This window comes from Triturus cristatus, chromosome 2_2 (genome assembly GCF_964204655.1).
Source record: "Triturus cristatus chromosome 2_2, aTriCri1.1, whole genome shotgun sequence".
Classification (NCBI taxonomy): domain Eukaryota; kingdom Metazoa; phylum Chordata; class Amphibia; order Caudata; family Salamandridae; genus Triturus; species Triturus cristatus.
This window is the reverse complement of record NC_140582.1, coordinates 119,016,728-119,031,561: the sequence shown is the minus strand read 5'-3', so window position 1 is coordinate 119,031,561 and position 14,834 is coordinate 119,016,728. Positions and strand designations below refer to the sequence as shown.

Below are 14,834 nucleotides of genomic sequence, written 5' to 3'. Positions count from 1 at the left end.
CAGACTGTATATGGTTGGAAAGAACTAAGAGAGAGCGTCAGCAATGGAGCCAGCAGGAAATTGGTTGTGAAACAAAGTCCACTTGGGACTCAGCCACAAGGACATGGGAAATCTTTTATGACCTTGAGATATCGATAAACAGGAGCTGCACTTAAACCTGTCCGCACAAAATGGATTAAAGTCACTTGACCTGAAATTCCAAATGTCATTTTATTTATGAGCTCAGTGTGCAGATAGACAAGTTGTTGTCTGTACCTGCTCTCTAGAACATGGTTTAGAACCACCAGGAAATGCACTTAAACCTGTCCGCACAAACTGGATTAAAGTCACTTGACCTGATATCCCAACTCTCATTTTATTTATGAGCTCAGAGGGCAGACAGACAAGTTGTTGGCTGAACCTGCTCTCTAGAACATGGATTAGAGCCACCAGGAAATACAGCCCAGCTCGTTAGATTGAATTCAATTGAAACAGGTCATCTAATGAGAGCTCACAGTGTGTGGAGATCACACTGAAGGTTGCCTCGGTGTGCAAGAGGTAAAGTTCAAGAGAACGGATAATAAACCTCTGATGCTCAGCTGAGCCTGCAGGCCGGCGGTGTTTGCAGCAGTCTCATCATTTAATCGATGCAGGGATCAGAGCAAGACGAGTGGGAGTGGTCCAGGGACAGTTAACAAATACCGGAAACGAGGGGACTTGCCCTGCAGAAAGAAAATTACATAATATCTGCCGTCGGGTCCAGCGCTGTGCAAGGCAGATCACTGAGAGGTTTTATGACTACTGTTAAAACATAAAAGGGATAATCGGCGTTCAAGCTGGCCCTTATGAGGTACTTTTCCTGGAAAGTATACTCATTAACTGATAAGGGACTTTTTTGATTTATTACACAGAGAGAATCATTAGAGAACAGCCGCCATCTATCCCCATATAATCACACTTTCCAAATCACTTTCGATTGGCTTATTAAACTCGTTAAACATATTTTGCACACATTGATAGGTGCATGTTGGTTGCTTATTTGCACAGTTGCAGATTCAGCATTTATTATACATATCTGCAACCGCAGTGGTTCCTTCATAAGAAGAAACAAAAAGCCAAGGGTTAAGGCGTATTACACTCCTGCAGATTCCTAACAGATATGCCCTCCCAGTCACCAGGCAGTACCTGGTACAATTTCTAAAGCAGTGTGTGTGGTCACTAGTGCAAGGCGGCAATCTCTAAAGTTGGAACTGGAGTCACTCAAATCCAAGGGAGGTGTGACTTCGGCTCCACAGACATCACGCATCTTCATCTTGTGGCTCCACAGATCCAAACCTGGCGCTCCTGAGGTTTTTTTTCCTTCAACTTTTCATTGTTTCACAATGGCGGCTGGCATCAATGGGAAGAGGGGGCAGGCATGCACGCACTGAATTATTTTAAAAAAGATCAAAATAAATGGCCGGGCGGGTGCGCACAAACATAAACAAAATATATTAAGAGAAACACTTACCTGACAACAGGACCTCCTGCTCCAGACCTTGCCGCACTGCAGCCCGGCCACCAGGAAACTCCCTTGACCAATAATCAGGGTGCTGCCCCTCAGCAGCATGAGGGCAGAAACCTGATTGGAGGGAGCGGCGTGTCTCGGCGCTCCACAGAACTAAGGAGGCCTGAGGTTGCTCTAAGCCACTGGGTTACAGCTGGGTTAGAGGTTTCAAATGCGCATGTCTGGCTGGCGTCGCAAGACGGCCGGCCGGCCAAAAAGACATGCGCGCTTTGAAAAGTGCACATACAACCTGCCCTCCTCCCAGTCATCTCTGCTGCTGTCATTCTGACGCTCTTTCAGGACAGGAGGTTGTCAGGATGAAAAATAAAATGGTAATGATGAATGACCTTTTTATTTTTCATCTCGGGGCTCGGGGCCATTTAAGTGGGGCGACGTTCCTCCACTCCAACGGAGGAGCCGCCGCCATTGTTTTGATTTGTAGACTCAAATCTTCTCCTGAATCCTGAAGAGTTTAATCCCTGTAAGTCTTGTTGTGGACCCATGCAGTGGCTAGACCCTCACTCCGAATGTCTGTAGTGCTTGGGGTAAAATGCATTAGAAGAGACAGTGGTGCCTTTCAAAAAGTACTAGAATGTCACATAACCAAATGGTATTTTAATCAACAAACATATTGAAGATTTATAAAAACAACGGCACAGTGGGTGCTTGTGCTGAACCGTGCTTGCTGCTCTCATATAGGTGATACACCAGTGATAAAGCATGATCAACATATGTATTAAAACAAGACACGTTGTGTAGCTTTTCTGTATTTTGCCAGTGTGCTATTTACAAACACATACACTGCCACCACACTCACTCACCAAGTGCACGCTGCACAACACTTCACCCCATCATGTAATGTACTTCAGGCACGCTCACATACACCCAGCACAGCATTGCGCACGTACTACCCAGCCCTACATCTCTCATGTAATGTATTCTAAGCAGGCATATATGCACTGAGTATATTCACTAACGAAACATATATTGTACAGCACTGCCCCTGTACTGTACTCTCCCCAGTGGCGTAACGAAAGTTCAAGGGGCCCCCCTGCAATATACACAGAGGGGCCCGCTCCAGATTTATTCCGGAGCGCTCAGGCATAAGTACTGTGTCGAGGGGGCCCCCCTGCACCGCGGGGGATGCGGGGGCCTGTGTTATGCCCCTGACCCTCCCAGTCACACATACATCCAGCGCAGGAGTTACTACTCTGCAGCACTCCACATCTACCTGATGTAGACCCAGGGTGAGTTAGGCGCGCAGCTGCTGAACTTTTAAAAAGGTGAGTGAGCCTGTAGTCCTCACTCAACGACACAGGTACAAAAGGACCTGTTCACTCCTACTGATCACTACACGGTAAGCTGTTATCACCGCGCTTGTGCTGCTTAACTCTTGGTGAAGGCAGTAGTCTTCCACCACTATTTGGGTAGCACTATGGGCGCCCCTCCCGGTCCAACAAGTCAGTCATCCGTGAGAGAGGCCTATATCATGGCGCACATACATGATCCTTGTTCTCCCATGACAAAAAAATCAGCATTAGGGACGGAGACAACAGAACAGTACGTCTTTGACCATGAAGAGGACTTTTCCATCCCAACAACCTCCTTGCTCCGTTTCCAGGTAAGCGTGTCCTGTATATGTGCTGCTCTCTCTCTTGGGTTCCCCTGTTACCTTGTGACCTATGAAGGGATGGAAACACAATTTACTGTAACACGGACCTTTCACACGTTTTGCATCATTTTGACAGGCCTTGCTGTTCTTGTTGTTTTCATACACATGTTGATCACACTTTATCACTTGCATGTATCACAGATATATGAGAGCACAGAGAATGTTTTAGCACAAGCACCCACTGTGCCGTTGTTTTTATGTTTGTTGATTAAAATACCATTTGGTTATGTGATATTCTAGTACTTTTTTTAGAGGGACCACTGCTTCTTCTAATGCTACGTTACCCCAGGTCCCTAGAGATTCCCGGGTCACTTGTGTGTTATCAATACTACCGGGGTAAAATGCGGGATGCTTCACGCTGTGATGCCTGTGTACAGATGCACAGTAATGAGAGGAGCGAAAGGGAGTAGGACATGGCATCCTTTCAAAGGTAAGCCAAGATTGTCTTCGTAACATGCAGTTTGGGCCGATTCTCCCTTCCACAGCTTGCAGAGCTGTTTGCAGGAGCAGGCACATAAAAAGGAGCACAGGTGCTCCTCAGAGCCAGCAGAAGATCAGGTCTCCTTTGGGCCAGATTTCTGCCTGCTGCCGATTCTGCATAGGTGAGCTGCCTCTCCGCTGTCCCAGGGCTTCATCCGGTCAGGTAGAGGCCTCTCAAAGATTCATTTTTGCTGCATGGTTCTCTGGGGCGACTGATCAACCCTCCATGACCCTCAACTCTGGTCTCGGTACTGCTGTCCTCTGAGTCGGTCCTTTCCAGAGCCCCAAAGCCTCTATCAAAGTCTAATTTGGTCCATTTTCTTAAGAGTTCACTCTTGATGTCAATTTTTTTTCTATTAGCAACTGCACCACCGATTCCGCACTGTTTAGTTGAGGTTAGAGTTGGACCTCCAACAAATGGGATTCCCACAAATACCAAAGGCTACTAGGGCAGAGTCATTTCCCAGTTTAACAACCTCTTTGGTTCTAGTCCAAATACCGCACAGCTGCCTGCTCATTCCATGCACGCCATTCGTGATGACAGAGAGGTCAACAGCCTTCTACCCTTTCCAGATACCACACCAGAATTCAGACTTGAGAGTGACTAGTCATTGTAGGGCAGCATAGCTGCCAAGTTTTCAAATTGTTTATGTGTGCCGTGTCTATGGGTTCAGGTGGTATATGAGTGACATTTTACTGTATAAAGTGTGACACTTCGAGTGCCACTGTCTGAAGCATGAATCAAATCTATATCTAGGATTGTATGTTAAAACAACGCATTCCTTTACCACACATGCTGTTACACCGCAGTCTTTACAACAAATGCGTCTTTACCACACATTCCTTTTTCACGCATATTATTACAACAACATGCCTTAAGGAAAGGGCTGGACTTTGGAGTAGGGAAAGCATTAAACTTTAAAGTCCTACGCCGCTTTCCCTTAGGCATGATGTTGAAACAATGTGTGCGGTAAAGTAATGCGTGGTAAAGACGCATTAGTTGCAGTGGCCGTGTTGTAACTGCAGCATGTGGCTTGGCCATCGTGGTAAAGGCTGTTTCTCAATATCTAGTAATTGAGAGACTATGTGAATTTTCTGTTGTTTAGACATATCACACAGCAATACACGATGACCAAACTAGCCAGTTCTATATTGGCTTTTTCAATGCTTGTTAGCAGTATCAGATGAATGAGTAGGACCACTGATTTTATTGTGAATAATTAGAATTAAAAATGTTTCAGAGAATTTTATACTGTTAATTGAAAATGACTATGTTTGTGAAAGGCGTTTTGATCTTCTGAGTGTCAAAACTACTCATGTTTTTAACTTCACACTACTTTCTTCTGCATTTTCTCAAACATGTAAGCCACTTTTCTCCTTTTTTTTGGAAATCCTCCATTTACATATCTCACACGTCATCTCCTTCCTCTTCCTCATTATCTTTTCACTCTGTCTTTCTGCATAACTTCCTTCTGTTGGCTCCCTCACCATGCTCTCTCTCTCGTTCTCTCACACACACAGATGCACAAAGCACACCCTTTCTCTCACCTCAACTGTAAATATAGTAGTAATCACACTACTTCACATAAATTGGTAATTACATTTGGCATGTGTTTGGAAATCTGTCTGTACACTCTGCAGCGAGGAGGTAGGTTGGATGAGCATATAGTAGAAACAACTGTATGAACCTTCAAGGAGGCAGAATCAGAAGTATTAACTGACTTCAGCCTGAACTCCAGACCTCTCATATAAACTCTGTTATGCACACCCACCCATAACCTGAACTTATTTAGATACTTAGAGGCGACTGTGTTCTCAGTTGCACTATACAAGCGTCTGATGTTGCAGGAAAAACATTAATAACACAACATCTTCAAAAAGGATGTACTGCAAGATCAAGTAAAACCTGAAATTTAAACAGGGAACTTCGGGGCATATTAGCAAGGGCAATATCCCCGCTTTAGCGGGACCTTTTCCTGCTAAAGCAGCGATAATTCTATCGCCCTATCAGCAAGCTGTCGCTAACCGCAGTTAGCGACAGCTTTCTGACGACAGCGACTGGTTTGGGTGATGATTTGCATGTCAGCTAATGACATGCAAAGTAGGCGTTCCCGACCAACAGACCTGGTAAACAGCTGCTAACAGGCCTATCGCTTATTACCAAGGAGGACCTGGCCCCGGTTAGCGACGTGAAAAGTCGCGCTAACCGGGGTCATCGCCGGTTTTTTAACACCTGCGATTTTCCTGACTTAACCATACCTAACATAGGGGGTGGATTATGCTGATACGACCACAGGGTCGTATCAGCAAGGTTTTCCCCCTTCCCCATGCAACATCGCTGGTTTTGTCGCGATGTTGGCCCTTCCCTCCCGCTATCGCTGGAATATTTATCGCCATAGCGCTAATTGTTGCTAATACAGCGTTAGCGTGGTGATATATTCCAGCGATAGCCTGCGATAATTTTTTTTATAATTTATCGCAGTTTGTTGCTAATTTGACCCTTCATCACTGACATGGATTACTATAAGGGAGGAGTTTAACATCATTCTGTGCACTTTGGAGAGAGGTCAATTATTGGAGGAGCATGTCAAGACCAGACTGGGAACCCAAAGCAGCCCAGGCAATTTTCTCAGACCAGCCTCTGGAGAAGTTCTGCTTGGCCCCAGGAGGCTGGAAACGCTTGTTTGCTGATTTTGTTACTGGAAGCCGATATTGCAGCACTGCTGCAAAACTAGTCCCCAGTAACAAAATAGGCCTATATGGGCACAAAACTGGCCCCAGTAACAAAACCGGCCTCACCTCTGCAAAACTAGCCCCCACTCTTCCAGCCTCTTGGGGAAACGCCCGATGACCGGTCCCGCCAGTCTGGCCCTGCAGCATGTGGTCTGAACACCTTCATTAGCCACCAATAAGTACTGTGAGAAACTCTCACTGCATTAATCTTCCCTCCCGTGCATTCTTGCTCTGTCATGTACACCCAACCATAACGTGAACTTACACAGACATTTATAGGCAACTCAGTTCACCTTTTATGTATTATACCAGAATGCAAGATTAATTAAAACTCGAAAGGTAAAGGGTATTGCACCTCTTACTAGCCACTGCACTGTTAGCTAACAATGCAAGAGGCAGTCTGGTCTGGGTGCGCCAGCCTCGCTGCTGCTGGGTGAGTGCCTCAATCCGCCAAAAAATAACCCCACACACTGACCTGTCAAATGAGCCCTCTGACTCTGCAAGATTGCCCTATGTAGGACAGTCGAACCGGGACTACAGGTCAGAGCAGAGCACAGAGAGTATGGAACTCGCCGGGCCAAGTGTTGCACGGAGTACTTGGCTGAGCATTAGTTGCACCGCTCAGAAGAGCTAAATGTGAAAGCAGTGGCGTAGCAAGCCCCCCACCCCACACTCTCACCTGCAGCTGCAGGCGTCAAAAGGTCTAGCTACGCCACTGTGTGAATGACTGCACTTTAGTGCGGGAATGCAGTAGAGAGGAGGACTAACCCGTAATGCATAAGGTGTTAAAGCGCTTTACTCGAGCTCTCGATTACATTGCATAAGTTCACATTAGTTTGTGCATTTTTTAGGCATGGGGAGATTAAGAGATTTGCCCAGAACCACAGGATGTTGTGCCAATGCCGGCAGTCAAACCTAGTTCCCCATTTACAAAGTCTGCAGTTCTAGCCGTTTGTCCAATCTCTTCTTATATTCACCATTATATGTGTTGATCAGATACCAAATTTACTGAAAGTTCTGGTGTACAACACATACAGTTTGAAATGATATCCTGCGGCAAGATATTTTTAGGAAATGTTAGCCCACGCGCATGCCTTCATGGAAGTGCAGCGATATTATTTCCATTCTGTGTTCCATTTGGTCTTCTGTAACAAAGTTTATGGTAAGCAGCGCTGCTGGATGTTTATGTTAAAAAAAATACTTCTACCCCTCCTGCATGCAATCTGCATTGTGTCCAAAGATCAGATTGTATTTCAGTGTTTCATAGGTGCTATGTACAATACACAACACACACGCCATACCTGTTTGTTTTTTGAATGCTTGATTTAATAGGTGGCAACACATAAGCAGATTTACAGATCCTTGGCATTTGCTCAAAGGAAAGAAAAGGCTTGCTGTTTTAAAACATTGTTTACAACTGTAGAGAAGCCTCTGCTATGCAGAGTGCCTGAGTATGTGTCTAGGTAAACCAGCAGCTTTATAGTGCCACAAAGTGGCTGCGCAACATTACAAAAAAATGCCTAGAATACTACTGTTTTAATAGGATATAGCTCGAGTCCCATAATTAAAATTCCATTTTACCAGCCCACTGAAAATCCTCAAAACACAGCTGGCTTTGCAGCTTGCAAGATGTACTTATTCTGAACTGTTTGCACTTAATTTTTAAACCACTGTTTGGACCTGCCCGGCTGCTTCTGACATGTTAGTGTCAAAGCTTCAACCTAGAAAGCCTAGGCCTGCTGGGCTAATCTTTATCAAAGACCCTGGCCGGTGACTGAATAGGATTGTGTTACAGGACAGTGGCAAACTACTAAAAGGAGATCCTAAGGCAACTCAGCAATACCGAAGAGTGCTGTAAATTACACCAGAAACCCACTAAAGGCATACAAAATGAAATCCTCCAAATTACCACAAATGGTAAGGAAGAAGGTTGCTCAAGCCAGAAGGGATTTAATGTTCTAAATGCAGAAATTCCCAGAACTTCAGCCTTGAATACACTACCTAAAATTCCTATGAATACTGAATCACCCTCAGCAAAACTTATAGTCTGTGGGGGTGGGTCCATTTTAGAACCCATTGGATGATATATAGACTCTTTGATTATAACTTTTTTTGCCACTGACTGACTGCTTTACGTGAGACAGCTCTGATTTCATCAGTATGATTAAAGATAATTCCTTTGACCCCTCCCTTGTGTATCTGGTGATTTTAGACACAGAGTCTTTATATACCAACATCTCTAAGGGAGAATGGGTTACAGGTGATCCACAACCTTCTTCATGCCAACCCCAACAGGTATTTTTGGGTTCATAATTTCCCTATTAAAGTTGGCCCCTTTCAAAAACCTATTTTCCTTTGACAGTAAATATTGCTTGCAGATCAAAGGCACAGCAATGGGAGCTACTTTTGCTCCAAAATTTGCCATTCTCTTCATTGATAATCCTGAATCTATTTCTGGCAGTGACTGACCCTTTAGACAGTTCATATCATGTTGGAAATTATATATAGACAATATATTTTGTATATGGCAAAGTTCAGAAATGGTCTTGACTGATTTCCTAGATAGGCTCAAGAATAACTGTAAGGGACTAAGTTTCAGTATGCATCACATCTCTGAGATTGAATTTTTAGATTTCTTTGTGATGGTCAAAAATAATCATTTACACACTACTTTATCCTGGAAGACAACTGAGAGGAATATACAACTGCAACTTCAATACTTCAGTTCTCATCCCAGATCCCTAGAGGGCTCGCTGGACTCAGTGCCCCCCTGTGGACAATTCCTGAGGATCAGATGCAATTTGCAAACTTAAGAGAGACTTTTTATTTAATGAAGCTGCTGTATTATGTCAGAAACGTTTACAAACTGCCTATCCCGCCCCTTGGCCCATCACTACATGAAGAGAGCCTGGTACTGTCCCAGACATAACCTTCTACCTCCAATTGAGAAAAAAAGTAAACAATAAAATAATGTGTGTCTCCATTTTTTGGCCTGCATTCAGTTTCATTACTGAACGCACTAAAAAAAAACATTAGCATATATTGTCTGCAAGAGACCGGAACTTCCGGAACTTCCTATGGTTCCTTTCAAAAAGGTGAGAATATGAAAAACCATTTGGTAAGGGTGGCATTCCCTATCAATAATAAATAATGCCCCCAAAAAACTAAATGACTTATGGAACTTGACACTACTGATGGACTCAATATAAATGTGGTCAATGCAGCATTTGCCACTTAACATTGGAAACTGAAGAATTTTCTTATTTGAATACCAAAGAGGTGCTCAAGCAGTTCTCCAATTGCAACACAAGTAATGTTATTTATGGCCTTGTTTGCCCATGTGTTTTACTTTATATAGGACAAACTAGTCAAAAACCCTCCTATGTATTTGCCAACATAGGAGTAGGCTTGGATGTAAGGTCCCCAATGCACTCCTGGTTGCTCAGTTTCAACAAAAAAAACACACTGAGGATGTACTGAGATGTCATGTCATCAAGTAGGTCTCCTTAAAAATGGACGATATTTCTAGACTCCTGAACAAAGTAGTACTCAGCTGGATTTTACTTATGACGCTGAGAATACAGGCCTGAAATGGTATGGAGGGCTGGCATTCCCTGAGGTAAACATGTACTGTAGCTCCTTTATACATGAACAATGTTACAGGCTTGAATACAAAAGTACAATGTACTGTATGCATTTAACACTGTGCATATCACCGAACACACATATTATAATCTGTAACTCCAAGTTGCACATTACCATCAAATTTCTTTCTCTTCTGTGCCCTTGATTTCTTCTTTTTTTCAGCATGCCTTGCCCCTTAACCATTCTCAACATGGCCACTGCTTATTAACATTCTTCCTTGTGGCCTCTTTCTGTGCAGGCCCAGCCACTCCAACTCTGCCAGTACTTCTGGATGAGGCACTTGCACCTCGCCAAGTCACCTCTGAGACGCCTCCAAAGCCACAGATGATTCGTCAGGGTGCGCCTGATTTCTCCGTTCAGTGGAGAGACCCCCTTCCCCACATGACTCTCGATTTATCACTGCCTGTAACTAGGCAGGCTGCATTCCCATTCACAGACAGCCTATACCTGCAGTCAAAGGCCAATTCGCTCTGCCGGCATCGCCACGTTCAATCTTCCAGTTGGGTCACACTAGTCTCTAAAACGGCAACTTGGCCAGTGGTGGCCAGTAATTTTAGGAGGGAGGAGGGCAGGAGGGCCACACATGCATACATACATACATACTCACACCCATGCATTCACGCTCACACACACACACCCATTCACAACACTCACTCACAGATTCATATATACAGGCATGCACGCACCAAACATTCAAGCACACAAAACTTACCTGTTCTGCAGCTAGGGAGGGAAGCCTTGGAGGTCCCAGGAGGATTGGGACTGCTGTCTTCCCTCATTGGCTGATCTTAGTTCAGCCAATGGGAAGAGGCAGTAGTCCCTCACTCATCACAGAGTGGGATAGGGTCAGTGAGACTGCTGGACCCTTCCTCCCTTTGTGACGAGGTGTCACTGATTGACAGTCGGCCCTGGGCCCTTTAGGGCTAAAACCTGAAGTGCTCAGGTCTGAGACAATCAGTGACGTTTCCTCCTGTGATGAGGGGAAGGGCCTAAAAAGCACTTTTGCTAAGCAGAGGAGGTTGCGTCCAAAGGGATATGAAATCCTCAGCCTGGCAAAGTTCCGCTCAGGCAGCCAGACGCCTGCACATTTAGCACACGTCTAGTTCCTGGCTACCTGGCCTGAACAAGAATAGTGTCTTTAAGGCTGACCTTTGCTCAGCCTAACAGACACTCTTCTTGTCAGGGGAAAAAGATGGAGGCGTGGTCCCTCTTCCCGTACGGATGGGCCTCGGCTGAACTGGACCATATATTAACTGTAGTCCATGCCAGTAGCGGCTTGCTATCAGTATGATCGGCCTCAGAAGATAAATTGCATCTCTTGCTGTTAGTGTTTTCTCAAATCTGGGAGATGGCAAATTGCTTTATTGTATTACTCTTGCCTTAATTAAACAACCCAAATCTTACTATTGAAATATCACGTTTTCCAGCATTCTTCTGGTGACTTATAGAAAAGATCTTTTTGCGTGAGTACAACTCATCCCTTGGCATTTTGCGACCAACAGATTGTCTATTTCTCCTTTAACCTTTCCCTTTCTTTGCCCATTAGACCGATAATAGGCCAATTTGAGTGTTTCATGGCGTGATTTTAATTCGCAATTGTAAGTAATTCGTTGTCATTCCAATAGGGCCCCTTACCCTCCTCTAAATTTTCCGTTTCTTGTCTCTTTTGCGCATCGACAGTTGTATGATTATACAATCTGTTGTCGGGCTTTCTCCAAATACTGCCCAGTCCTGATTATGATCCCTCATGCGTAGGGGGATTGAAACATCGTCGACCATACCTTACAAGCCTATGACTGATTGAATCCATTATGTTTGATATGGTGGTATGTTGGTATGGAAAAGCACTACATGCTATACACTGAACAAGGGATTAATTGCCTTTGGAACTATAGGGTAGATAGTTGTTGAAGTGGAAAATAATCTATTTCAATGGGCATATAAAAAGAACACTTATCCTACAAAAAGTGTGTAAAGATAAGTGAAAATTGACACCTACATTTGATGAACTGTTTTTTGATGATTTTCCTAAGATTTTTTCTTTTGAAATATATTGGAAGCATGTATTAAACCTTGGAGACTACATTGCCATCTGTGCACTTTGTCCTATTGTAGTGTGCCTACCTGCAAGCCAAAAACTGTCAGATAGAGAGCAAGTACCTCATAGTCCTGCGACAGCTCCAAGAGATTCTGCCAGAACTGGATGCTGACGACCGTGAAATGGTGAAAAGCCTTGTGGAAGATGCCCTGCAGCCTGACCTGAGAGAAGGAACTGAGCCTTCATTTGTGCAAATGGATGTTGTTGGGTAAGTGAACCGGATGTTACGTGGAGAGCATTGGCATTCATATCCATGTGACTTGTATAAAGTACTTCCGTTCAGATTCTGTAAGTAGGTGCTCTTATACCACTTTTGCAATACAGTAATATCAAAGAAATAACAAATTACTTACATATCATTTGCATTACACGGGCAACTCCAAACAAGGTCAAACTGACTCTTGAGTACAAAGCATCTTTAATTGTCTGTTTTAGCTAACTGTGTTACTTTTAGAATAGTTCTTATTCTCAGTTATGACATGGTTCTTGGTCTTATATTGTACTAGTTTTCTCTTTTTGTTATGGAAAAATTGTGGTTGTTTTCTGATGCTAAACCTGTCTGTTTCGTCACTTATTTAGCATAGTAGAGAAACTGTGGCGGGATATGTACAAGGAAGTGTCGGAGTGAGGCGTTAGCCTTCCTGGCTTAACACCTCTCTCCACCACTTCTGAAACGCAAGGCTGCACCATATGTACAAGAATGTGGTGCAGCCTTGCGTTTCCCCCTGTGATAGCGCTAAGTTTAGCAACTTTGCGCCAACGCAGGTACCTCTGCACCATGGTGCAAGGGTGTCGGCGTGCAGGGAAGGATTGTTTATGTGTAGGAAGGTGTCCCTAACGGCACATGAACAACCTAAAATGCTATTCTGTCACTGTCATGTGTACTGCTTCCTGCAGCACACATAAAAGTCACAAAAGCGTATTTTTTTAGAGGATTGTTTATGTGTAGGATGGTACACCTTCCTACATGTAACCAATCCATGACATTTTGCTTTTTCCATGTGTGCTACACAAGGCAGTACAAATGGAAAAATCACAAACAGGGAGAAATAATGCGTTTCTCCTCGTTTCACCAACTTAAGACCAGGTTTTTCCTGGTCTTAATTTTGGTGCTGCCTCCTATGCACGCCACCCTTGTACATAGGGGGCAGCGTCCAAAACAATGGATGTTGCGGTGGAACGCCCACCGCAACACCCACTGCCCACCCCTTTCATGCTAACCATAGCGTGAAAGGGGGCCTTATTTACAAGGCAACGTTAAGCCACGTTAAGTGGCTTAACGCTGCCTTGTAAATAAGGCGCAGCCCCTATCGCCACTACAACGTCAGTAAGAATGACATTGTGGTGCCGAAAAGGGCTTGTACATATGCCCCTGTGTCCAGTCTATGGGCTATACATTTATCAGTGCACAATTGTGCAGAATATTGAATTAGATTTTAGTAAGTTGAGGAAGTATCCCATCACACGCAGAAGTTTACATATTACACATTATTTGTGATAAGCAAACCAAGAAAATGATACCCTAGAAAAACAAATTGTTTTCTCCTGGACTTAAAATCATCCATTGATGTCTAGGGAAAAAACTATATCAAAAGTGAAAAGTGCAACCTTTTACGGGTGTTACCACATAGTGCAAGAGCCCATGTTACGATGGTGACCCTCTATTGGGACTGCTGATGTCACTCCTACCCTCCCTCACCCTCATAACAGTGAAGGTGCCTGGGAAAATTAAAAAGATGACGTGGGTAAAACTGTGACAAAATCCTGATTTAATCTACCAGAAGATCCTGAAGGTACACTACCACAAAAGAACACATGTTCAGTTATTGACTAATCCCTCGTCACAAAGCCACAAAATCCGACACTCCTCCTGCCCCGGAATATTTACAGAGAATGAACTATGTAGTAACTGGACAAAGGGGGCTGTAGTATAAAAGTCTGTAGCCTTTAGTATAAAAAAAGTCTACCCCTTCATCATTACTCTTGACTGGCCCAGGACCTTCATTGTTTATGCCTTCACAGATCAGACGATGTCCAAACCAATGAATGAATTTATTTCAGAGTATGATCCTCATAACGTACTGCTCCTTTCAACCGTGCTATGAAACAGCCTGGTGACAAGAACAGAGCATTTTACTTTCCCATTTTCATTGAGGATAAGGAGTCTAAAGCTCTACCATTCACCTACAACAAATATCAGTCTAAAATAATTTCTTCCTTCATATTTGCAGTTATTCCTCTCCTCCTCTCCACCATTACTAGTTATACAGGGTCAAAGGCAGGGATACAGTCCTTGAGTAATTGGAGGGCCATTGGGTTCTGAGAGTTTAGGTGGACTGTTACTTCTTTGTGATGTGGTGTTCTTTAAAGTGGTTTGTCTTCAGTTTTTTTCCTAAATTAGACCAGGATTGGACCAGTCCTGATTGATAGAGCGATGTTCCGGGTCCTAGGATCATGCCCAGAGAAGGCCTATTTTGGGGTGCTTAGAGTCACTGGAGATGATGAGCTTGTCATCCAGTTAGACAGGAGTGTCAATCATGATAGCTATAGCTATGCCGATGGTGCGTGCCGGCAAGGGGAGCAATAGAGTTCGATCAGGGTGGGGATGATTTGGACACATTTCTTTTGGACCTTGATGAGGCATACTTCGATGTGCAGATGGCGTTAAGGGGGGCAGTGTG

At 44.1% G+C, this 14,834-nt stretch overlaps 1 protein-coding gene across 1 annotated transcript in view; it reads left to right on the top strand.

The window, feature by feature from the left end:
* Positions 1–14,834, top strand: part of TBC1D2 (TBC1 domain family member 2) — a 416,182-nt gene that overhangs the window by 231,021 nt on the left and 170,327 nt on the right. The window contains exon 9 of the mRNA XM_085641125.1: positions 12,171–12,361. Coding sequence (XP_085497251.1) covers positions 12,171–12,361 — 191 coding nt within the window. The remainder of the gene's footprint in view (positions 1–12,170; positions 12,362–14,834) is intronic.